This window comes from Hylobates moloch, unplaced genomic scaffold, assembly GCF_009828535.3.
Source record: "Hylobates moloch isolate HMO894 unplaced genomic scaffold, HMol_V3 SCAFFOLD_20, whole genome shotgun sequence".
Classification (NCBI taxonomy): domain Eukaryota; kingdom Metazoa; phylum Chordata; class Mammalia; order Primates; family Hylobatidae; genus Hylobates; species Hylobates moloch.
This window is the reverse complement of record NW_026652295.1, coordinates 23,802,851-23,825,789: the sequence shown is the minus strand read 5'-3', so window position 1 is coordinate 23,825,789 and position 22,939 is coordinate 23,802,851. Positions and strand designations below refer to the sequence as shown.

At 44.4% G+C, this 22,939-nt stretch overlaps 2 protein-coding genes across 6 annotated transcripts in view; one reads left to right on the top strand and one right to left on the bottom strand.

The window, feature by feature from the left end:
- Positions 1-17,181, bottom strand: part of ALDH5A1 (aldehyde dehydrogenase 5 family member A1) — a 43,832-nt gene extending 26,651 nt beyond the window's left edge. Inside the window, exons 1-4 of one of the 2 annotated variants that reach the window (XM_032140725.2) lie at positions 16,643-17,181; positions 9,370-9,453; positions 8,542-8,712; positions 6,997-7,113 (exon numbers count right to left, since the gene is read on the bottom strand). In XM_032140725.2, coding sequence (XP_031996616.1) covers positions 6,997-7,113; positions 8,542-8,712; positions 9,370-9,453; positions 16,643-16,996 — 726 coding nt within the window. In that variant the 5' untranslated portion in view covers positions 16,997-17,181. The remainder of the gene's footprint in view (positions 1-6,996; positions 7,114-8,541; positions 8,713-9,369; positions 9,454-16,642) is intronic. The other variant, XM_032140726.2, reaches the window with a different exon arrangement.
- A 1,312-nt stretch (positions 17,182-18,493) lies between these two features.
- GPLD1 (glycosylphosphatidylinositol specific phospholipase D1) overlaps positions 18,494-22,939 on the top strand; it is a 94,085-nt gene continuing 89,639 nt past the window's right edge. For 3 of the 4 annotated variants that reach the window (XR_004245686.2, XM_058432255.1, XM_032140718.2), the window contains exons 1-2: positions 18,494-20,355; positions 22,350-22,556. Coding sequence is in view for 3 of the 4 variants with exons in the window: in XM_058432255.1 (XP_058288238.1) it covers positions 22,460-22,556 (97 nt within the window). In the remaining variant the exon portion in view is untranslated. Of the gene's footprint in view, positions 20,356-22,311; positions 22,557-22,939 lie in introns of those variants that run through there. The other variant, XM_058432254.1, reaches the window with a different exon arrangement.

The following is a 22,939-nucleotide window of genomic DNA, read 5'->3' as shown; positions in this document are numbered from 1 at the left end:
TGAAACAAATCCTGGAAACACATCAAAACAGAACCTCTTTAAAGCATAAATCTCACAGGACCTATAAAACAAAAATACAATTAAAAAACAGAACAAAACAAAACCCAAAAGTATTCAGGCAACAAATAGCATGATGACTGGAATGGTACCTCACATCTCAATACAAACATTGAATGTAAATGCCTTAAATACTCCACTTAAAAGATACAGAATTGCAGAATGGATGAGAGTTCACCAACCAACTTTCTGTTGCCTTCAAGAGACCCACCTAACACACAAGGACTCACAGAAACTTAAGGTAAAGGGGTGGAAAAAGGCATTCCAATCAAATGGACACCAAAAGTGAGCAGGAGTAGCTATTCTTGTATTAGACAAAACAAACTTTAAAGCAACAGCAGTTCAAAAAGACAGAGAGGGACATTACGTATTGATAAAAGGCCTCGTTCAACAGGAAAATATCACAATCCTAAATATACATGCATGTAACACTGGAGCTCCCAAATTTATAAAACAATTACTATTAGACCTAAGAAATGAGATAGACAGCAACACAATAATAATGGGGGATTTCAATACTCCATTGACAGCACTAGACAGGTCATCAAGACAGAAAGTTAACAAAGAAACACTAGATTTAAACCATACCCTGGAACAAATTGACTTAGCAGATATTTACAGAACACTATCCAATAGCTGCAGAATATACATTCTATTTATTAGTGCATGGAACTTTCTCCAAGATAGACCATATGATAGGCCACAAAACGAGCCTCAATAAATTTAAGAAAATTGAAATTATATCAAGCACTGTCTCAGACCACAGTGGAATAAAGCTGGAAATCAACTCCAAAAAGGAACCTTCAAAACCATGCAAATACATGGAAATTAAATAACTTGCTCCTGAATGATCATTAGGTCAAAAATGGAATCAAGATGGAAATTAAAAAATTATTTGAACTGAATGACAACAGTGACACAACATATCAAAACCTCTGGGATACAGCAAAGGTGGTGCCAAGAGCCAAGTTCATGGTCCTAAATGCTTACATCAAAAAGTCTGAAAGAGCATAAATAGATAATCTAAGGTCCCACCTCAAAGAACTAGAGAAACAAGAACAAACCAAACCCAAACCCAGCAGAAAAAAGGAAATAACCAAGATCAGAGCAGAACTAAATGAAATAGAAACAAACAAAAATACAAAATATAAATGATACAAAAAGCTGGTTCTTTGAAAAGATAAAATTGATAGACCCTTAGAAGAGAAGAGAAAATCCAAATAATCTCAATTAGAAATGAAATGGGAGATATTACAACTGATACCACAGAAGTACAAAAGATCATTCAAGGCTACTATGAACACCTTTACACACATAAGCTAGAAAACCTAGAGGAGATGGATAAATTCCTGTAACTATACAGCCCTCCTAGCCTAAATCAGGAAGAACGAGATACCCCGAACAGACTGAAATGGTAGTAAAATAATTACCAACCAAAAAAAGTTCAGGACCAGACAGATTCACAGCAGAATTCTACCAGACATTCAAAGAAGAATTGGTATCAATCCTATTGACACTATTCCACAAGACAGAGAAAGAGGGAATCCTCCCTAAATAAATGGTGCTAGGATAATTGGCAAGCCACATGTGGGAGAATAAAACTGGATCCTCATCTCTCACCTTATACAAAATAAACTCAAGATGAATCAAGAACTTAAATCCAAGACCTGAAACTATAAAAATTCTAGAAGATAACGTTGGAAAAACCCTTCTAGCCATTGGCCTAGGCAAGGATTTCATGACCAAGAACTCAAAAGCAAATGCAACTAAAACAAAGATAAATAGCTGGGACTTAAATAAACTAAAGAGCTTTTGCATGGCAAAAGGAACAGTCAGCAGAGTAAACAGACAACCCACAGAGCAAGAGAAAGTCTTCACAATCTGTACATCTGACAAAGGACTAATATACAGAATCTACAACAAACTCAAACAAATTAACAACAAAGAAAAAAAAATCCCATCAAAAAGTGGGCTAAGGCCATGAATAGACAATTCTCAAAAGAAGATATACAAATGACCCACAAACATATGAAAAAATGCTCTACATCACTAATGATCAAGGAAATGTAAATCAAAACCACAATGCAGTACCACCTTACTCCTGCAAGGTTGGCCATAGTCAAAAAATTAAAAAATAATAGATGTTAGCATGGATGTGGTGAACAGGGAACATTTCTACATTGCTGGCAGGAATGTAAACTAGTACAACCACTATGGAAAACAGTGTGGAGATTCCTTAAAGAACTAAAAGTAGAACTACCATTTGATCCAGCAATCCCACTACTGGGTATCTACCCAGAGGTGTAGGGACCAGCCCCACAGGGTCGGTGGGTCTCTCCCTGTGTGTGGAGATGAGAGAGTGTAGAAATAAAGACACAAGACAAAGAGATAAAAGGCAGCTGGGCTCAGGGGACCACTACCACCAAGTCGTGGAGACTGGTAGTGGCCCCGAATGCCAGGCTGCACTGATATTTACTGGATACAAGACAAAGGGGCAGGATAAGGAGAATCAGCCATCTCCAATGATAGATAAGGCCACGTGGGTCACGTGTCCACTGGACAGGGGGCCCTTCCCTGCCTGGCAGCCAAGGCAGAGAGAGAGAGGAGACAGAGAGAGAGACAGCTTACGCCATTATTTCTGCTTATTAGAGACTTTTAGTACTTTCACAAATTTTGTTACTGCTATCTAAAAGGCAGAGCCAGGTGTACAGGATGGAACATGAAGGCGGACTAGGAGCGTGACCACTGAAGCACAGCATCACAGGGAGACGGTTAGGCCTCCGGATAACTGCGGGTGAGCCTGACTAATGTCAGGCCCTCCACAAGAGGTGGAGGAGCAGAGTCTTCTCCAAACTCCCCTGGGGAAAGGGAGACTCCCTTTCCCAGTCTGCTAAGTAGTGGGTGTTTCTCCTTGACACTTGCGCTACCGCTAGACCACGGTCCGCTTGGCAGCAGGCGTCTTCCCAGACGCTGGTGTCACCGCTAGACCAAGGAGCCCTCTGGTGGCCCTGTCTGGGCATAACAGAAGGCTTGCACTGTTGTCTTCTGGTCACTCCTCACTATGTCCTCTCAGCTCCTATCTCTGTATGGCCTGGTTTTTCCTAGGTTATGATTATAGAGTGAGGATTATTATAATATTGGAATAAAGAGTAATTGCTACCAACTAATGATTAATGATATTTATATATAATCATATCTAAGATCTATATCTGGTATAACTATTCTAATTTTATATTTTATTATACTGGAACAGCTCGTGTCCTTGGTCTCTTGCCTTGGCACCTGGGTGGCTTGCCACCCACACAGAGGAAAAGAAGTATTATACAAAAAAGATACTTGCACATGCATGTTTATAGCAGCACAATTCAATTGCAAAAATGTGGAACCAACCCAAATGCCCATCAATCAATGAGTGGATAAACTGTATCCTATGTGGTTTATACATAGGATGGAATACTACTCTGCCATAAAAAGGAATGAATTAATGGCATTCGCAGTTATTCGCAGGCTGGATGAGATTGGAGACTATTATTCTTTTTTTTTTTTTTTTGAGATGGAGTCTCGCTCTGTCACACGGCTGGAGTGCAGTGGCATGATTTTGGCTCACTACAACCTCCACATCTCCGTTCAAGTGATTCTCCTGCCTCAGCCTCCCGAGTAGCAGGGACTACAGGTGTGCGCCACCATGCCCAGCTAATTTTTGTATTTTTAGTAGAGACGGGGTTTCACCATGTTAGCCAGGATGGTCTCGATCTCTTGACCTTGTGATCTGCCTGCCTCGGCCTCTCAAAGTGCTGGGATTACAGGCGTGAGCCACTGCGCCTGGCCTGGAGACTATTATTCTAAGTTAAATAATTCAGGAATGGAAAACTAAACATCATATGTTCTCACTCATAAGTGGGAGCTAAGCTGTGAGGAAGCAAAGGCATAAGAATGACACAATGGACTTTGGGGACTCAGAGAAAGGGTGGGAAGGGGGCAAGGGATAAAAGACTACAAACTGTGTGCAGTGTATACTGCTCAGGTGATGGGCGCACCAAAATCTCACAAATCACCAGTAAAGAACTTAATCCTGTAACCAAATACCACCTGTTCCCCAATAACCTATGGAAATAAAAATTAAAAAATAAAATAAAATCAGACATTTTGTACCCAGATAAAAAAGAAAGATAATTTTAAAAATTAGGGAAAAGGTGAAAAAGATACAAGAGAAAGTGACAAAAAAGATTCAATTCATGGATAATAGGAGTTCCTAAAGGAGTAAAACCAAACCAATGCTGAGGAACAAATCCTGAAAACTTTATAGAGATATAAAACAAAAAGGCTGGAAACTACATACTGAAAGAGTACACTGCATACCTAGAGTATGGACTCAAAGCAATATCACAAAGACATATTCTAGTGACATTACTGGTCTTTAAAGATAAAGGGGGAAAAAAAAAACAAACCAAACACTTTCGTGTATCTAGGTTAAAAAAAAAAAAAAAAGTTGACTTATAAGGGCAAGAAACTTAGGTTACTATCTGAATTTTCAAGAGCAACACTTTACATCAGAAGAAAATGGAGAATATATTTAAGATAATCAAGTAAAAAAAAAATGTGAGCCAAGGATTTTATACCTAGCAAAACTGATTTATAAGCACAATAGGCCCAGACTACTGTCAACATTTAAGAAGGGAAAATACTATTCCCACGAGCCCTTCCTAAGGAATCTAATACAGACTGAGGTTCGGATCACCAAATGTCTAGAGAGACATTGACATAAGCACTGGTGGTGAGCATAAACATACAGCTGCTTGTTGAACTGAGTCTAAAGGAGGGTTAAACTGGAGAGACTAGAGCATGTAATGGTTGTAGTTTTGGCAATGCAGATACAGTATAACTATTTTAAAATACAGAGAAATGTTCATAGCCAAGAGGGATTAAGGAGACAAGACAATTAAATGTAATGGGATATCCTGGACCAGATCCTGAAACAGAAAAAGGGGACTAGGTACAGACTAATAAAATCTTAGAATGGATTGTAAAGTATGGACTTTAGTTAATAACAATGTATCACTATTGATTCATTAATTGTAACAAATATACTATACTAATGTAAGCTGCTAGTAATAGGAGAAATTGAATGTGGGATATGTGGGAAATAGCCCATCTATGCAATTTTTCTGTAAATGTAAAACTATTCTAAAAGTTTATTACTAAAAATGAGAATGGAAAGAGAAAATGCCAAAAAAGTAAACCATTTTCAATAGGCACATTGGTGATATTAAAATTAATATTTAAAACAAATAAAATTAATATTCAGAAGCTGTTGTTCTGTATAATGAGTACATATGGAATATTAATTCAGTCATTTCCTGAGTCTTTAGAAACCAGGAAAGAGGCTGGGCGTGGTGGCTCATGCCTGTAATCCCAGCACTTTGGGAGGCCAAGGCGGGTGGATCACAAGGTCAGGAGTTGAAGACCAGTGTGGCCAAGATGGTGAAATCCAGTCTCTACTAAAAATACAAAAATTAGCTGTGTGCGGTGGCGGGCATCTGTAATCCCAGCTACTCGGGAGGCTGAGGCAGAGAATTCTTGAACCTGGGAGGCAGAGGTTGCAGTGAGCTGAGATCGCGCCACTGCATTCCAGCCTGGGAGACAGAGCTAGACAAAAAAAAAAAAAAAAAAAAAAAAAAAAACCAGGAAAGGAGGAGATGCAGATATAATATAAAATAAGTAAAAACTCTATAGGACTGAATTTGAATTGGAAGTTTCCGTAGGAATTTCTGTAGCATTTTATTGTGTGTGTACATGTGTGTACATATATATGTATATCCCCTAGCCCTGCCCACTGAAAAGGACTACAAATAGTGATAGGGTAGGTGGTTTCAGGTGTTATGGGGAAAAAAGCAAAGCAGAGGAGGGGATCAGGAGCATCAGAGTGTGAGGTTGTGATTTTTTTTTTTTTTGAGATAGAGTCTCTCTGTTGCCCAGGCTGGAGTGCAGTGACACGATCTCGGCTCACTGCAATCTCCGCCCCCAGGGTTCAAGCGATTCTCCTGCCTCAGCCTCCTGTGTAGCTGGGATTACAGGCACGTGCCACCACGCCCAGCTAATTTTGTATTTTTAGTAGAGACAGGGTTTCAGCATGTTGGTCAGGCTGGTCTCGAACTCCTGACCTCAAGTGATCTGCCCGCCTTGGCCTCCCAAAGTTCTGGGATTACAGGTGTGAGCCACCACACCCAGCCAAATTGTGATTTTTAGACAAGGTGGCCATGGAAGGCCTTCCTGGGAGAGAGGCATTTGAGTGAAGATGTGAAGAAGCTAGTTATGGGGGTATCTGGGGGAGAGTGCTCCAGACAGAAGGAAAGTATAAAGTTTGAGTGGAGGGCAAGGCTGGTGGGGTCTGGAAAGCGGCAGGGGCCAGAGTGGTCCAAGCAGATGAATGAAGAGTGAGGGGCTCCAGCGTGATGGACAAAGTCAGAGGCATACTGGGGGGTGGGAAGTGACATCTTATAGGACCTTAAAAACCAGTAAGGAATCTGGACTTTACTGAGTGAGTGACACAAGAGGCCACTTGAGGTTTTCAAACAAAAGAATAAGATCTAACGGAAGGCAGATTGAACTGGGAATGGGAATAGTAAATAAGAAGTGTCCTAAATGTGAGAAACACCCACGTTTAAGTGCCTATTTCATGAAGATGATGGATAGATACCATTTTTACAGTAGGCTGAAAACACATGGCCTGCAGATGTCAGAAAATCCCTCATCCATTTTTTTTCCCCAAAAGAGCTACAGCTGACTTAAAGTAATTGCCAGTAGATTAAAACACAACACCATACATCAGGAGACATAAGCAAAGAAGTAGCCTCCAAAATTACTTCTTTCTGTCCCAGACAAACATCCATGTTTGGACTTTGCTTTGGACTTTGTACAAACACAGGGAGAGCGGCTCACCTCAGCCAGGGCTAGGGCAGAGAAGGGCGTGTCTTCTGCAGGCTTCACCACCACGGTACAGCCGGCTGCCAGGGCGGCCCCCACCTTCCGGGTGATCATGGCACTGGGGAAATTCCACTGGGGTTAGAAGAGCAGAGGAAGTATGTGAGAGGAAGGACCACCTCATTAGTGTAAAGGAAGGCAGGTGAGGAAGTCAGTGAGCAAATTTCATTGCACAACTGATTGACAAACCCGTTTGGCTGCACAGGTGAGCTCTCAGAACACCTGGCCCCCTGCCAACTTGAGGGACTCTGAGATAAAGGCTCATGAAGATAGGAAATATTTTTAGAATTTAACACAGTAAAAAATGAGTTAGACCAAGTGTCAGTCAACTTTTTCTGTGAAGGGCCAGATCATAAAATTTTTAGGCTATGTAGGATGTATGGTTTCTATGGCAGTTACTCAACTCTGCAGCTGTATTGTGAAAACAGCCACAGATAGTAGGTGTATGAATGGGTGTGGCTGTGTCCCAATAAAACTTTATTTACAAACATAGGCAGTGGGCTGGATTTGGCCTGAGGCCCACGGGAGTAAATATTAGCAATGGTTTTGAAAATGGCAGATGATTTATTACTTCCTTCCACATACATATTTATAGATGCCTATAGATATACCTATAATAACAGTATTTTATTTTGAAAAACTCTATTATATAGTACTTACTCTGTATCAGGTATTTTTCTAAGTACTTCAAAATTAAAATTAATTAAATCCTTATCACAACCCAATGAGGTTCATATTAACCTCATTTGCAAGTTCGAGAAAACGGAGACAGTGCAGCTAAGTAATTTGGCCAAGGTTGCACAGTTAGTAAATAGTGACCTTCAAGTCAAACCTAGTCAGTCTAGGCAATCAGTGGGATTCTGTCTGTAACTATGCTGAGCAGGAAAAGCACAGACGTCTCGAGACCAGCTGACAGATACAGGAGAGAAGTTAATATGGGACCTAGTAGAAGGCAGGACCCAGAGGGAAAGCTGGGCGTTCCACAAATATACTGCAGCCCCATCCAGGCAGATGTGATATCTTATTTCTTAGCCTTTTTACCTCTAGAACCTTGCCCAATGCCTGCTGGTGGGTCCACAAATGCTTTGTTATTGATGACAACCATCAATTAAGCATACTTTTTTCTAAACTATGGCAAGTTTAAAAATGTATTGTATCTTAAGTCTTTTTAAAAGTTATAAATACTGGAAGATCTTTTCAGAGGTGTTAGGCTAAGGCCAGGAAGAAGCCTCCATGCCAAGTCAGAAAAGCCCCTGGGTCCTCCTGCGGCTCATCTCACTTTTGCAGGCATTAGAAACGCATCCTTCCACTCACTGCCACCACAGCTAACATCATCACAGAGGACCAGGAAACACACTTCCACATCCAGCGAAAGCATCAGGAAACCAGGAACAGGTGACAAAACTAACAGGATGAGCACACCTGCTCATGAGGAAGAATGAATTGTTTCCCAACTCCCTATCCAACCTCCCACCCTAGGATCTTGCTGATCCTGTCACCTACCGGGGTGATGACTGCAGCCACGCCTATGGGCTGCTTGAGGACCAGGGCCCGCCTGTCCTTTGCCGGGGTGTAGATAATGTCTCCGTAAACACGGCGGGCTTCCTCAGAGAACCACTCTAGGAAAAAGGCGGAATAGAGAATTTCTCCATGTGCCTCCTTCAGTGGCTTTCCCTAAATTAAATCAGAAAAGAACCCATGTATTACCTTCTAATAATAAAAGCATGGCTCTGTGTTCCTAAATTCTTCAAGGTGCAAGAAGACTAGAAAAGTCTCCTATAACGATACCCATGGAGTGGGGAGCATTTCTGACTTCGGTGTGAGTTTTTAAAAGCAGAATTACAATGATGAATGTATCACCCTAAACCACAAGAGTCATTTGCATTCTCAATATGTTTACAAATTAGGAAACATCTAATTTTTTCCTCCTTTCAATATCTTCTAAGTATTGTAACCATGATATGAAATAATTTATTATATCTATGGAAGAAGTATTGGTACATTAAAAAATGTACAAACAATATTAAAAAAAAAAGCAACCAAAACAGTAACATGGAAAAAAATCAGAATGGTGCAACAGCAGTTATTCATATAGTTGCAAACAAAATCTATTTTTGGATACTATTAAAGAATAAACTAGAGCATACAAATTTTATTTTAGCAAATCTAAGTACCCTGGCACAATAATGATTTGGTATTTGATCAGTAGAGAAGGAATCACATATTCTTTAGCTACAGCCAGCAGTGAAGGGAAGTCAGGGGCTTTCCCAAGTTTAGTGTAAAAATTCTTGGAGAATTTCTCAGTGCAGCAAGCCAGAATCCTGAACTTACACTTTCAGCTGTGATTATTCTGGCAAGGTCATCCTTATTTTGTATCATTAAATTGTACCACTTCCGAAGTAATGAACTCCTCTCCTGCAAAAGAAATAACAAGGCAGAAAAGTAATAAAATGCCAAGTATAAGATAGAATGCTAAATAAAATTCAATATCCTAAAATATTAGCTGTATGGTCTCATTCTCCTCAGCTGTTATGGTTAATTTTATATGTAAATTTGACTGGGTTCAAGGATCTCCACATAGCTGGTAAAACATTATTTCTGGGTATGTCTGTGAGTGTTTTCGGAAGAGATTAGCAGTTGAATCAGTAGACTGAATAAAGAAGATATGCTTTCACAAATTCAGGTGGGCATCATCCAATCTGCTGAGGACCTGAAAAGAACAAAGTGGCAGAGGAAGAGCAAAGTTACTCTCTGCATGAGCTAGGACATCCATTTCCTCCTGTTGTGAGACACCAGACATTGTCATTCCTGGTACTCAGGCCTTTGGACCCAGTCTGGAACTCAGACTGGACATATCAGCTTTCTCAGGTCTCCAGCTTGCAGACAGCAGAGGGTGGGACTTCTTAGCATCCACAATCACATGAGCCAGTCCTTTATGTCTCTTCCTATATTCCTATAGATCTATGATTCCGTGTGTGTGTGTGTGTGTATATATATAAAACATTGGTTCTCACAGAACATTGGTTCTATTTTTCTGGACAACTCTGAGTAAGATACTTGGGGAAACATACATTGACCTTCTGTTTTTTTGTTTGTTTGTTTGTTTTTGAGACAGGGTCTGGGTTTGGACAATAAAAAGCGCACAAATAAAAAAAAATTAAAAATTTAAAAAAATTTAAAAAAAGAGACAGGGTTTTGTTCTGTCACCCAGGCTGAAGTGCAGCGGTGTGATAATACCTCACTGCAACCTCTGCTTCCTTGGTTCAAGTGATCCTCCCAGCTCAGCGTACTGAGTAGCTGGGACCACAGGCACACATCATCATGCTCAGCTATTTTTTTAACTCCTCTGTATCTGTTACAACTTTAAGCAGAATGTGACTCAGGCACTACGTTTCCATCCACAAGACTGGCTGAGTTATTTTTGAACAGCTTTATGATATACTTAGGTAGGCTTGTAACTTTGCTTCTCCAAACAATACTTTCCCTTGGAAAACAAGCCCTGTGGAGACTTCCTTCCGTCAAGTTGCTTCAGTTTAACCTATTTCTAGAGGACTAGTACATGCAGAATTGGCAACTACAGGGGACGAAAAGTTCAAAAAGTAGATCCTATGAGATGTAACAAATACTTTTTTTCTAAACATCAAGGGTATAGCTCAAGAATACTTTGATAACAAGATTTGGTCTACTAAGGAATCCGGCTTGATAGCTAAACACTTAGACCATAATGTTAACATCATGTTATATACATTTTACAACGATTACCTTGATCTGTTAAAATAAGCATTTTACCTTGATCTGTTAAAATCAGATTACCTTGATCTGTGAAACTAAAAAAGCATTACTAGCTCTGCCTTAGTGCTTAAGGTATCATAGCATCACTTAGAAGTAGAAAGAAATCTTATCTTCCCCTTAAAGTAGCTGTCATGCCATACAGACTTTTCATGCTAACAGGATCTACAGGATGATCATGCTCAGCTAATTAAAAAAAAATTTTTTTTTTGTACAGACAAGGTCTCACTATATTGCTCATGCTAACTGACCCTTCTTTGATGAGTAATAGAGATCCAATTTCAAGTTGTGTCTAAAGAGGTATACTGGGTCATAAATTACAAAAGAGAAAATAAGTTTTGTGGAAACCGCTATTATTGCTTATGGTAAATAAGAACAACTTTAATTTTACCATGCAAAGGTATAGTTCCCTACTTTATTATTATTTTAAATAGGGTCTTGATCTGATGCCCAGGCTGGAGTGCAGTGGCACAATCATAGCTCACTGCAACCTCAGACTCCTGGCTTTAAGTGATCCTCCTGCCTTGGCCTCCCAAAGTGCTGAGATTACAATTGTGAGCCACCATGCCTGGACCATTCTACTTTCTGTCTCTATGAATTTTACAACTCTAGGTACCTCACATAAGTAGAATCATACAGCATTTGCCCTTTTGTGACTAGCTTATTTCACTCAGCATAGTGTCTTCAAGTATTGTTCCCTATTACAGTGGCTTGCTGGCAACCTGGATTTGTCCCAGAGACTGACATATGGACTGGGGCATGCATGAGGCATAAGAAAGGGTTTTACACACTTAAGAAGAGGGCCCAGGCAAAACAACATGAATGCACTTAATACCACTGAAATGTACACTTAAAAATGGTTAAAATGGTAAATGTTATGTTATGCATATTTTGCCATAATTTAAAAAATTCCAATGAACAAAACAACAGATAAATGGATACATTGGATTATTAACAATATTATGGGACCAGGTATGGTGGCTCATGCCCATAATCACAACACTTTGGAAGGCCAAGGAGGGAGGATTGCTTGCGGCCAGGAGTTCGACACCAGCTTGGGCAATACGGTGAGATCCATCTCTACACACACACACAGAAATTATCTGGGTCTGGGGCTGGGCACAGTGGCTCATGCCTGTAATCCCAGCACTTTGGGAGGCCGAGGCAGGCGGATCATGAGGTCATGAGATCGAGACCATCCTGGCTAACACGGTGAAACCCCGTCTCTACTAAAAATATGAAAAAATTAGCCGGGCATGGTGGCAGGCGCCTGTAGTCCCAGCTACTTGGGAGGCTGAGGCAGGAGAATGGCGGGAGGTGGAAGTTGCAGTGAGCCAAGACTGCGCCACTGCACTCCAGCCTGGGCGACAGAGTGAGACTCCGTCTCAAAAAAAAAAAAAAAAAGAAATTATCTGGGTGTGGTGGTGCATGCCTGTGGTCCCAGCTACTCAGAAGGCTGAGGTGGGGGAATCGCTTGGGCCTATGAGTTCAAGGCTGCAGTGAGGCATGATAGCATCACTGTACTCCAGCCTGGGCAATGGAGCAAGACCTGGTCTTAAAAAAAAAAAAAAAAAAAAGAAAAGAAAAAAGGAAGAAATGGTTTATTAAAAAAAATTAATTCATTCACATAAAACCACTCAAAAAAAGAAAACGAGGAAGGCCTAGAGAATCTAGGCCACCTGGGCTGCCATCAGGGCACTCTAAAGAGAGAGCTGTTCAGGCTGTAGCTTCCCATATCGCACAGGTGTATCCAAAGCCAAGAAGAACCTTCGTTTTTGTTTTTTGAGACAGTCTCGCTCTGTCACCCAGGCTGGAGTACAGTGGCACCATCTTGGCTCACTGCAACCAACCTCTGCCTCCCGGACTCAAGCAATTCTCATGCCTCAGCCTCTTGAGTAGCTGGGATTACATACAGGTGCATGCCACAATGCCTGGCTAATTTTTGTATTTTTTCTTTTTTTTGAGACAGTCTTGCTCTGTCCCCCAGGCTGGAGTGCAGTGGGCATGATCTCAGCTCACTGCAACCTCCGCCTCCCAGGTTCAAGCAATTCTCCCTGGCTCAGCCTCCTGAGTAGCTGGGATTACAGGCACCCGCCACCACGCCCAGCTAATTTTTGTATTTTTTAGTAGAGATGGTGTTTTGCCATGTTGGCCAGGCTGGACTTGAACTCCTGACCTCAAGTGATCCACCCGCCTTGGCCTCCCAAAGTGCTGGGATTACAAGTGTGAGCCACCGTGTCTGGCCTATTTTTGTATTTTTAGTAGAGACAGTGTTTCACCATGTTGGACCGGCTGGTCTCGAACTCCTGACCTCAGGTGATCCACTGGCCTTGGCCTCACAAAGCACTGGGATTACAGGCGTGAGCCACCGTGCCCAGCCTGAACCCCTCCTTTCAAAAAGGAAGGTTCCCTGAGAAGATCCAAGCCCTCGTAAGATGGAAGCTGACATCAGTGTAATGTTCAAGGGGCACAGACATTAGGATGGGCAGTGTGATGTGAACACAGGATGATGCTGCTAGTGTCAGCAAGAGGTCCCAACACCCGCCCTGCAGCTGCCAAACAATCAGTGACAGACTAGAAGGCTTTCCAGACCCCTGCAGTGTAACACCATTGTATGGCAGCCTTGATCTTCGTGGGGCCTTGTGGGACTCCAGAATGATGCCAGGGGAACCAGGGCTCAGGCCCTGGTCCACTCCTTTCCTGTGATCTCACCATTCCCATGGCTGTAAGTATATATGCAGTACACACAGGTATGAATTTCACATTTACATTTCTAGCCTAGGGCTCACTCTCAAACCTCAGACTCATATACCCAACAGCTCACTTTACATCTCTCTTGGGTGTGAACCGACATCTAAGACTCAGTAAGTCTAAAACTGAACTCATGATATCTCACCCTAATGCTGTTCAATTCAGCTATCCTCATCCTTCCAATTGCTCAGGCCAAAAGCCCTGGAGTCACCACTAACCCCTCTCATTCACCTACTTCCTATATAATGATCCATCAGAAAATCCAGTGGGCTCTAGCTTCAAAATACATCCTTTATGGGATAACTCTTCACCTTGTCTACTGCTACCACCCTGGTTCAAGCCACCGTGGCCTCCCACCTACATCCGTGCAACAACCTCCTAACCTGTCTCTCTGCTTCCGCCACTCTTCATCTATTCTCAGCACTGTGGTTAGAGTGGCCTTTAAGCAGATATCTCTGCTTAAAACCCTGACACGGCCCCCCCTTTACTCAAAGTAAAAACCAAGTCCTTAAAATAACTCACAGGTCCTATATGCTCCACCCACTCTTCCCCTTCTCCCTGTGACCTCCTCTGATACAACGCTTCCCCTTTGCTCAGTCCACACGGGCCTCCTTGCTGTTCTGCAAATGTGTCAGCCATGCTTCTGACTTTGGCTCTAGCTGAATGTCCTTATGAGAGGTGAAGCCAGCTGGACTTCCTGGGTCAAGTGGGGACTTGGAGAACTTTTCTTACAAGAAGATTGTAAAATGCACCAATCAGTGCTCTGTAAAACACACCAATCAGCGCTCTGTAAAACGCACCAATCAGCAGGATCCTAAAAGTAGCCAATCGCAGGGAGGATTGAAAAAAAGGCATTCTGATAGCACAGAAACGGAACACCAGAGGAGATAAATAAGGGAATAAAAAGCTGGCCACCACACCCCGCCCCCCCCAGCAGCAACAACCCACTCAGGTCCCCTTCCACGCTGTGGAAGCTTTCTTCTTTTGCTCTTCACAGTAAATCTTGCTACTGCTCATTCTTTGGGTCCATGCCATCTTTAAGAGCTGTAACACTCACGGCGAAGGTCCGCGGCTCCATTCTTGAAGTTAGCGAGGCCACAAACCCACCAGCAGGAACTAACTAGGGACACACTTACCTCCTTTGGTCTTTGTATCTCATGTCCTCAATGAGACCTACCCTGATGTTATGGGCTGAATGGTGCTCCTGGCAAAATTGACATGTTGAAGTCCTAACCCCCCCGTATCTCAGAATGTGAGTGCATTTGGAAATAGGGCCTTTAAAAAGGGAATTAAGTTATGATGAGGTTATTCTGGTGGGCCCCAATCCAATCTGACTCCTGTTTTTAAAAGAAGAAGAGATTAGGACACATAGACACACAGAGGAAAGACCATGTGGAGACACACAGGGAAGATTCATTCACATAACCAACTGCTTACTTTACATCCTCACTTGGGCGTGAACAGACATCTCAGACTCAATGAGTCTAAAATTGAGCTCTGATGAGATACAAAGACAAAACTGAGCTCTCTGCAAGCCAATGAGAGAGGCCTTGGAAGAAACCAACCCTGACAACACCTCGATGTGGAATTTCTACCCTCCAGAGCGGTAAAATGAGAAATGTCTGTTGTTCAGGCCACCCAGTCTGTGGTACTTTGCTATGGCAGCCCTAGCAGAGGACTGTGCCTGGCCACACTGTTGATGCTGCATCTTGTCCCTTCCCTCTGGCCCGGATCCTCTCCTGCTTCTACCTTTTTTCCCGTATTGCACTCAGCACCTCTCACATACTTATTTGCTTAGATATTATGTTTGTTGTTTAGAGTTCTGATCTCTCTTCTGCTCCCCTTCTACCCCATGTAAGCTCCAAAAGGGCAGAATCTTTCTTCCTTTTTTTTTTTGAGACGGAGTCTTGCTCTGTGGCCCAGGCTGGAGTGCAGTGGCGCAGTCTCGGCTCACTGCAAGCTCCGCCTCCCAGGTTCACGCCATTCTCCTGCCTCAGCCTCTCCGAGTAGCTGGGACTACAGGCGCCCGCCACCACCCCCGGCTAATTTTTTGTATTTTTAGTAGAGACGGGGTTTCACCGTGGTCTCGATCTCCTGACCTCGTGATTCGCCCGCCTCGGCCTCCCAAAGTGCTGGGATTACAAGCGTGAGCCACCGCGCCCGGCCTCTTTCTTTCGTTTACTGAGGTATCCTGAGCACCTCTAACAGTGCAGGGCATACAGCAGGTGCTCAGTAAACAGCTGATGGATGAATGAATGCTAAGACTCTCTTGTACTCCAGGGATCGCTGGATGCATTCCTTCAGAGGGAGAGCTTTGAAGGAAAGGGTAAAAAAATTGTACTGCGTTGACTCCAGGTTTAATAATATAATAACTGAAGGAAGAAGAAACTTTCTTAGTTTTCTTCTTACTCTATTCTCCCCATTTAATGGCCCTCCACCCCTTACTCCCAATTCTCCAGTGTTCCCTATGCAATGGCCAATAGCAGCATTTATCCATTTAGTCTGAAAACCTGGAGAACGGTCCTGGACTTCTCTCTTCCCCTGCGCAAAACCCAAATCTTTCTACAGTTCTCTCCGTTTCCGATTCCATGATTCTGGCCCAGGGCCCTCACTACCAGCCTTCTTATGGGCAGCTGTAGCAGCCTCCTGCGTGGGCTCCCTGCAGCTGCGGAGATATTTCAGATACTCTGAAGGGCCACACGTGCTCTCTCACTTCCCTGACACCCCTCCCCTTTCTCCCCGCCCCTCCACGGTTAGGCTTGTTGATCATAACACGCAGCTCGCTTGTATTAGGCGCTCGCGTTCTGCCTCCCCTACTGGGCAGTGCATACACTTCATGAGGCTTGAGCGCAGGGGCCGTGTCCCTAGCGCCTGGCCCAAAGTGGAAACTCTAAACTTATTTGTTGGTCGTCTCCCTTGTTGCTCTGACTTTCCGCTTTGTATACCCCGGGGAACTGAGCACAGGAGGGAGGCGACGCGGCTGGTGTCACTTTGGGGCAAAGCCCCCTCTGCTCCTCGCTGTGTCCCCGGCCAGCTCCGGCCCCCTGCATCCGGGCTCTCTCACCTTGGCCGAGACCTCCCTCCAGCTGCAGAAAGCCTCGTAGGCAGCGCGCACGGCGGCGCGGGCCTCTCGCACCCCGCAGTCGGCTACCATGCCCAGAGCGGCGCCGCTGGCCGGGTCTTGCACCGGGAAGGTGGCGGCAGCCGGGAGCCAGCGGCCGCCCACGAAGCTGTCGGTGCGCAGCAACGCCGCAGAGAGGCCCGCCAGGCCCCCAGCGTAGCAGCGGAGCTGGGCCGGGCCGGGCGCAGGCCCGGAGGCAGGGACCAGGCCTCCGGCGCGGGGGCGGAGGCGGCAGCCTGGAAACGTCGACCCGAGGCGCCGGGCTCCGTAGCTCCGCAGCCAAAAGGAGGTCGCCATGGCCCGGGCAGCGACGGCGACAGGAAACAGGCAAGCGGGCGCGCGCGCACGGGAACGCAGGGGTCGCGGGGAAGCAAGAGGAGCGAGGAGGCGCCGGGGACGCGCGGGGAAAGCGTGGGAGCTGGCGGAAGGTTGCAGAGCCACAGAGCAGCGCCCTCTCTCCGCGTCTTTCTCGCTGCACCGCCGCGCCGCCCTCTGCACCTTGCCCTAAGCGCCGCGCGGCTTCTTTCCTGGCGCGACCTTCTCCTGGGGGAGGATTGGGTTCGGGGATGGAGAAGGCTCGCCGGTAGATGCACCTGCGAACTGCTGTCACCTTTTCACTTTTCGGGTGCTCATTTGTCACTAACTGCTCCTAAGCCCCCAACCGCTGCTAGAGACCCACTCCCCTTAGCATCCCCCAAATTCGGCATCCCCGGAATTTGTGCGCGGTCCATAGATGCGCTGGTGCCTGCCCTAAATGCCAAGGCCGTGATCACGCTTCTTCATCGTTGTAGCTCCTGAGCACGTAGGATTTATTGGGAGCGATGGTTCTCTGAGGGGTCGAAGTGTGACCCCGCGTTCTGCTGCCTGCTTGCTTTTCTGGGTGTATGTCTAGGCATTCTCCTAGGGGTGCTCCCGATAAATAACAGCGCCTTGGAAATAAACAGACTAGGATCCACACTCAGTCTGTTGCCGACAAGCTGTGTGACCGACAGGTTAACCTTAGTCCAGTCACTTATAAGATAGAACCATATCTACCCCATTTTGTTGTGAGATAACGTAAAATGCTCATTGCAGTTGCTACATTAAATTCAATATAGCGTTCAAAGCCATACTAGCTACCCTAGTAAAGCCACTAGTAAGATTAAAGTTGGGTCACCAACTAGTAAATGGAAGCATTTGTCAAAATTGAATCAACCAAGGTATAAGGATTGAGCATACTATCCAACCAAGGTATTTGAGCACCTTTAAACAGCGTTCTTCATCCGTTCAAAAAATTAGACTTGGGCTTAAGACTCTGAAAGCAGCAGGGAAGCTTAAAACCTAATGAGGATAAAAATAAAAATAGTAGGCGTTTGCTGGGAATTTGTGGGTACAAATGAAGCCCAGCCCTATGCATTGATTTTAGGTTACGTATCTCCCTTTCTCAGCTCCTACAGCGTTGAGAGTATCTTGCTAGCTTTCACCTTTTTCTAGGACGTTGAATTTTTTTCTAGGACATTTGCAAAATGCTGAGGCAGTAACTTTAAATTTTGACTGTCTTTTGCTGAGTCAGATCCATTGAGTTTTGAGCCAGTCACATATGGCAGAAGTGATAACAGTAGAGTTTAATCAATTTCACACTATTTTGTTCTGTATTTTATTGTAGGAACTGGGGAGAACCAGGGAGTCCTAATAGGGATGTGGGCCAGTAGGTATCACAGTTGGGGCTGGGGAGCTGGCGTGTTTACATCTCCTGCCTGCAGAGGGAGTTTTTGTTTTTGTTTTGTTTTGTTTTTGTTTTTGGTGGTGGTTTTTGTTTTTTGTTTGTTTGTTTTGTTCTTGTGAGACCGACAGACTCATTCTGTCACCCAGGGTGGAGTGCAGTGGTGCGATTTCAGCTCCCTGCAACTTCCGCCTGCCGGGTTCAAGCGATTCTCCTGCCTCAGCCTCCCGAGTAGATGGGGCTACAGGTGTGAGCCACCAAGCCCAGCTAATTTTTGTATTTTTAGTAGAGACAGGTTTTCACCGTTTTGGCCAGGCTGGTCTTGAGTGCCTGACCTCAAGTGATCCACCCTCCTTGGCCTCCCAAAGTGCTGGGATTACAGAGCTCACTTCTACTGGCCTGGGGAAATCATTCAATTGAGGCCTTAATCAACTGAGGCCCAGAAAAGCCAAGTTAATTGTGGCTGCCTCTCTTGGTCAAAAATTACCCTAGTCCACTTATCTTTTTAAGGTTCTATTTCAAACGGTACCCACTCCCTTTCCCAGATGACTTATCCATTGGGTGCAGTAGGTACGATGCCAAGGGCCCATAAAACTTTTAGGAGCACTCAAAAATGTTTAATTTATTCTAAAATCTGAAGAAAAAAATGAACTTTTAGGTGGCATATTAAGATGTTAATCTTACACCAGTGCAGATGTAAAATGTGACTTCTATTTATTGTTTACTTATTTTTGTGACAGGAAGTACTTCACAAGGGCAAAAGTGCCTGGAGCTTAGAAAGTTCACAATGTGGCCCTCCCCTTTTCCCTCAGTTTTGTGCCCCTCTTCAAGCCCCCATTCAGAGTGTAAACAATTTCTTCCTGGCTCCTGTCTTACTTCCAGCCTGTCCTGATGCCCCCTAGCACCTGGCCTGGTGTCTGTCCTTACCAGGGCCTACAAGGACAAGACCATCCAGGTGAAAGGGACCTCTTCCCTCCTTTCTCCTTTGCCTGCCCTTTTCCTGGGAACCTCCACTCCCCAGTTCCCACCCTTATTCATCCTCTCCCCCATTTTCTTTTTCTTTTTTCTTTTTTTTTTTTTTGAGACAAGGTCTTACTCTGTCGCCCAGGCTGGAGTGCAATGGCATGATCTCAGCTCACTGCAACGTCTGCCTCCTGGGTTCAAGTGATTCTCCTGCCTCAGCCTCCGGAGTAGCTGGGAGTACAGGTGTGCGCCACCATGCCTGGCTAATTTTTGTATTTTTTAGTAGAGATGGGGTTTCACCATGTTGGCCAGGCTGGTCTTGAACTCCTGACCTCAGGTGATCTGCCCACCTCGGCCTCCCAAAGTGCTGGGATTACAGGCGTGAGACACCGTGCCCAGCCTCATCTCCCCCATTTTCTAGACTGGCCCACATAAAGCTTGAGACCCTCTGGCTTTCACACCTGTATTCTCCCTACTCACTCCTTAATATAACTGTATGTTTACTTTTCACCTTGGGTCTATATTTCCAGAAGAGTTCTAAATGGCAGAATCATGCTGTCTTGTTTATAACAAAGTCACCTATATTAGGAAAGGGGGGTGTGGGGCAGAAAGAAAAATATTTCCATTTGCTTATTATTTGTCAGATAGTAATATTGTGAGCTACGTTTTAACTTTCTTTAAAGTCATATCTTTGATGTTTTTATTGTTACCAAAGTAATACAAACTTCATAAAACTGCAAGCATTGTTGTCATATAAAGACCATATTCATAACTATCACACTAAGCAAATAATTTCCTCTTATTTTATTGCATTCATAAATTTATGTCATTCTGAATCTCAAATACAAAAAAAAAACAATGAGAAATTGAGACATTTGGGATTAGTATTGTTTGGTAACTGAACCTATTCCTTTTTTTTTTTGAGGTGGAGTCTTGCCCAGGCTGGAGTGCAGTGGTGTGATCTCAGCTCACTGCAACTTCCACTTCCCAGGTACAGGCGATGTTCCCGCCTCAGCCTCCTGAGTAGCTTGGACCACAAGTGCATGCCACCATGCCCGGCTAATTTTTGTTTTTGTTTTCTTCTTGGTAGAGACGGGATTTTGCCATGTTGCACAGGCTGGTTTTGAACTCCTGGCCTCAAGCCATCTGCCCGCCTTGGCCTCCCAAAGTGCTGGGATTATAGGCATGAGCCACCACACCTGTTCTGAACCCATTTCTTTGGTGCTTTTTGGATGGGTTTGTTGTATTATATATGGTTAGATATCTTTTCTAGGCAGTATTTTTTTTCCCCTGTAACCATTGATTGACTGCTCTTGGATGTTCTGAGAGAGAATATCCAAAGTCCCAATTAATAATTGCGACTACCTCACGCACAGGCTGTAGAAGGCCCAGAGTGAGAGGGAGGCAAACTCAAAGGCGTTTGGTGTCCAGAAGGGGTGTGGAAACCTGCACACATTGCATGGATGGTGGGCACTGGAGGAGCAGGACATGCTCTATCAAGGGGCAGCTGGCTCTTCGGCTGCAGCTGGTTGTTGTGTCACATGGAAGTGTCAGTTCATGACGCCAGTTCTTTTTAAGAGAGCCAGAAATCTAGATTTCTACGTGAATTTTCTCATTTAGAAAAAGTTTATAAACTTGATTTAAGTTAATAAAACATCCTGTTAGCCAAACAAAACACATAGGCATATGGCCTCTGGACTAATCAAGAGTAGCTGGGCCTACTGCCCCTCAGGGTTTGTGGGGAGCTGCGGGATTCCTTTTCTTGGGGCTGTGCAAGTGGCTGTGTTAAGCTTACAGGGTAAACTGTTGGGGCGACAACTGTCTCAAATCATTCCACTTTTTTTTTTTTTTTCGAGATAGGGTCTCGCTCTGTTGCCCAGGCTAGAGTGCAGTGGTGCAATCTCGGCTCACCGCGATCTCCACCTCCTGGGTTCGAGAGCTCCTCCCACCTCAGCCTCCCCAGTAGCTGGGACTACAGGCACGTGCCACCACACCTGGCTAATTTTTGTATTTTTAGTAGAGACAGGGTCTTCACTATGTTGATCACGCTAGTCTCAAACTCCTGACCTCAGGTGATCCACCAGCCTCAGCCTCCCTAAGTGCTGGGATTACAGGTGTGAGCCACCACGCCCAGCGAAAGCATCCCACTTTCTATTCATCCTTTCATTTGGCAAACCTGAGAGTGAATACCATTTCCTCCCACTCTTTTAGGAGCCCATCTCTTGCTTTTAATGTAAAATATGCATAATTTGTGTTTTAAGATTACCATCAGTTTCATGAAGAGCTTAATTTTTCCCATGGATGGAGTGTAACTGGCTACCTAATGATATATCCTTAGCTTAACATTTTCCAAACCCTGTTTCTTGGCCCTAAATCTGCCCCCTTCCTTCCACCTCCCAAGTGGAATTGACATCTTTGCTTCAGCTGCAGGAATCTGACCTTGCAACAGGCTCTGGATGAGCCCTATTAGAACAGCCAGAGGTAGAGAGACCAGGAGTAGCTGCTCTTGTGTAATCCCATACAAGTGTCAGTATCTGTTGCCAAATACTGAAAGAGAAGCCAGTTCCAGCTGATCACCATAAAAGCTTTCCCAGCACTTGTGGCTTGGGAGGTGGAGGAAGCAGGACAGCCTGATAAATGTGTAGAAAGGATGCATGAGAGGTCCACCCTTGTAAGGTGAGGTGGTCCAATATGTTGACTATCTGCACAGGTGAGCCTTTTTATAGAAAGCAAAAAATATCTGGAGACAACTTTGCTTGCATCTCTACATAAATTTCATGTTAAAATGAAATCCAGAAAAAACCTCGGTCAGAAGATGCAGTGCCTCTGGCCTAAGACTTTTCAGATTTCAGTTTATCCTCCCACCCCCACTCCCCAGGAGTACAGAGTTTGTTTGCTGTTCTGGTGAAGCTAAACAGTAGTTGAACAGTTGACTTCATTGGAAAACGATATTATTTTGAAATGAGGCTTGGTTTCCCGGGTCAGTGACCTGCTTAGGGAGAAGCGGTGGGTCTGCGCCTGGATTTCGGAGTCACAGCGCTGCTGCAGCTCTGAGCATTCCCACGTCATCAGAGGAGCCGGTGGGCAATGAGAGCATGTCTGCTTTCAGGTTGTGGCCTGGCCTGCTGATCGTGCTGGGTTCTCTCTGCCGTAGAGGTTCATCGTGTGGCCTTTCAACACACGTAGAAATAGGTAAGTACTGGTGTCTTGTTAATGTTATTGAGAGGACAATACATCTGTCAAAGACATTAAGGAAGAGATTGAAAATCCAGCTCGTGGATTGATACAGTTTCCCCTGGGCACTGAGCTGAGTGGCCTGACAGCAGGGAGGAGAAGCCCGTGATTGCAGTCATCCAGGGATAGGGATTGGCAGCATGGGTTCAGTTAAGGGGCAAATAAGAAAGAGAGTTGATGCCCCGTTGGTCATGGGGCCCCTGTGTGTTTCTCTGGGTGGGGAAATAGTGAGAGGCTCAGTAAACGAGAGGTTGCAATGCGGCAGCAGAACTGACAGAATGGGAGAGGAACAAGATGGGTGGAATACGGCAGGAGTGAGAAATGTGTACTTTTGTTGTTTC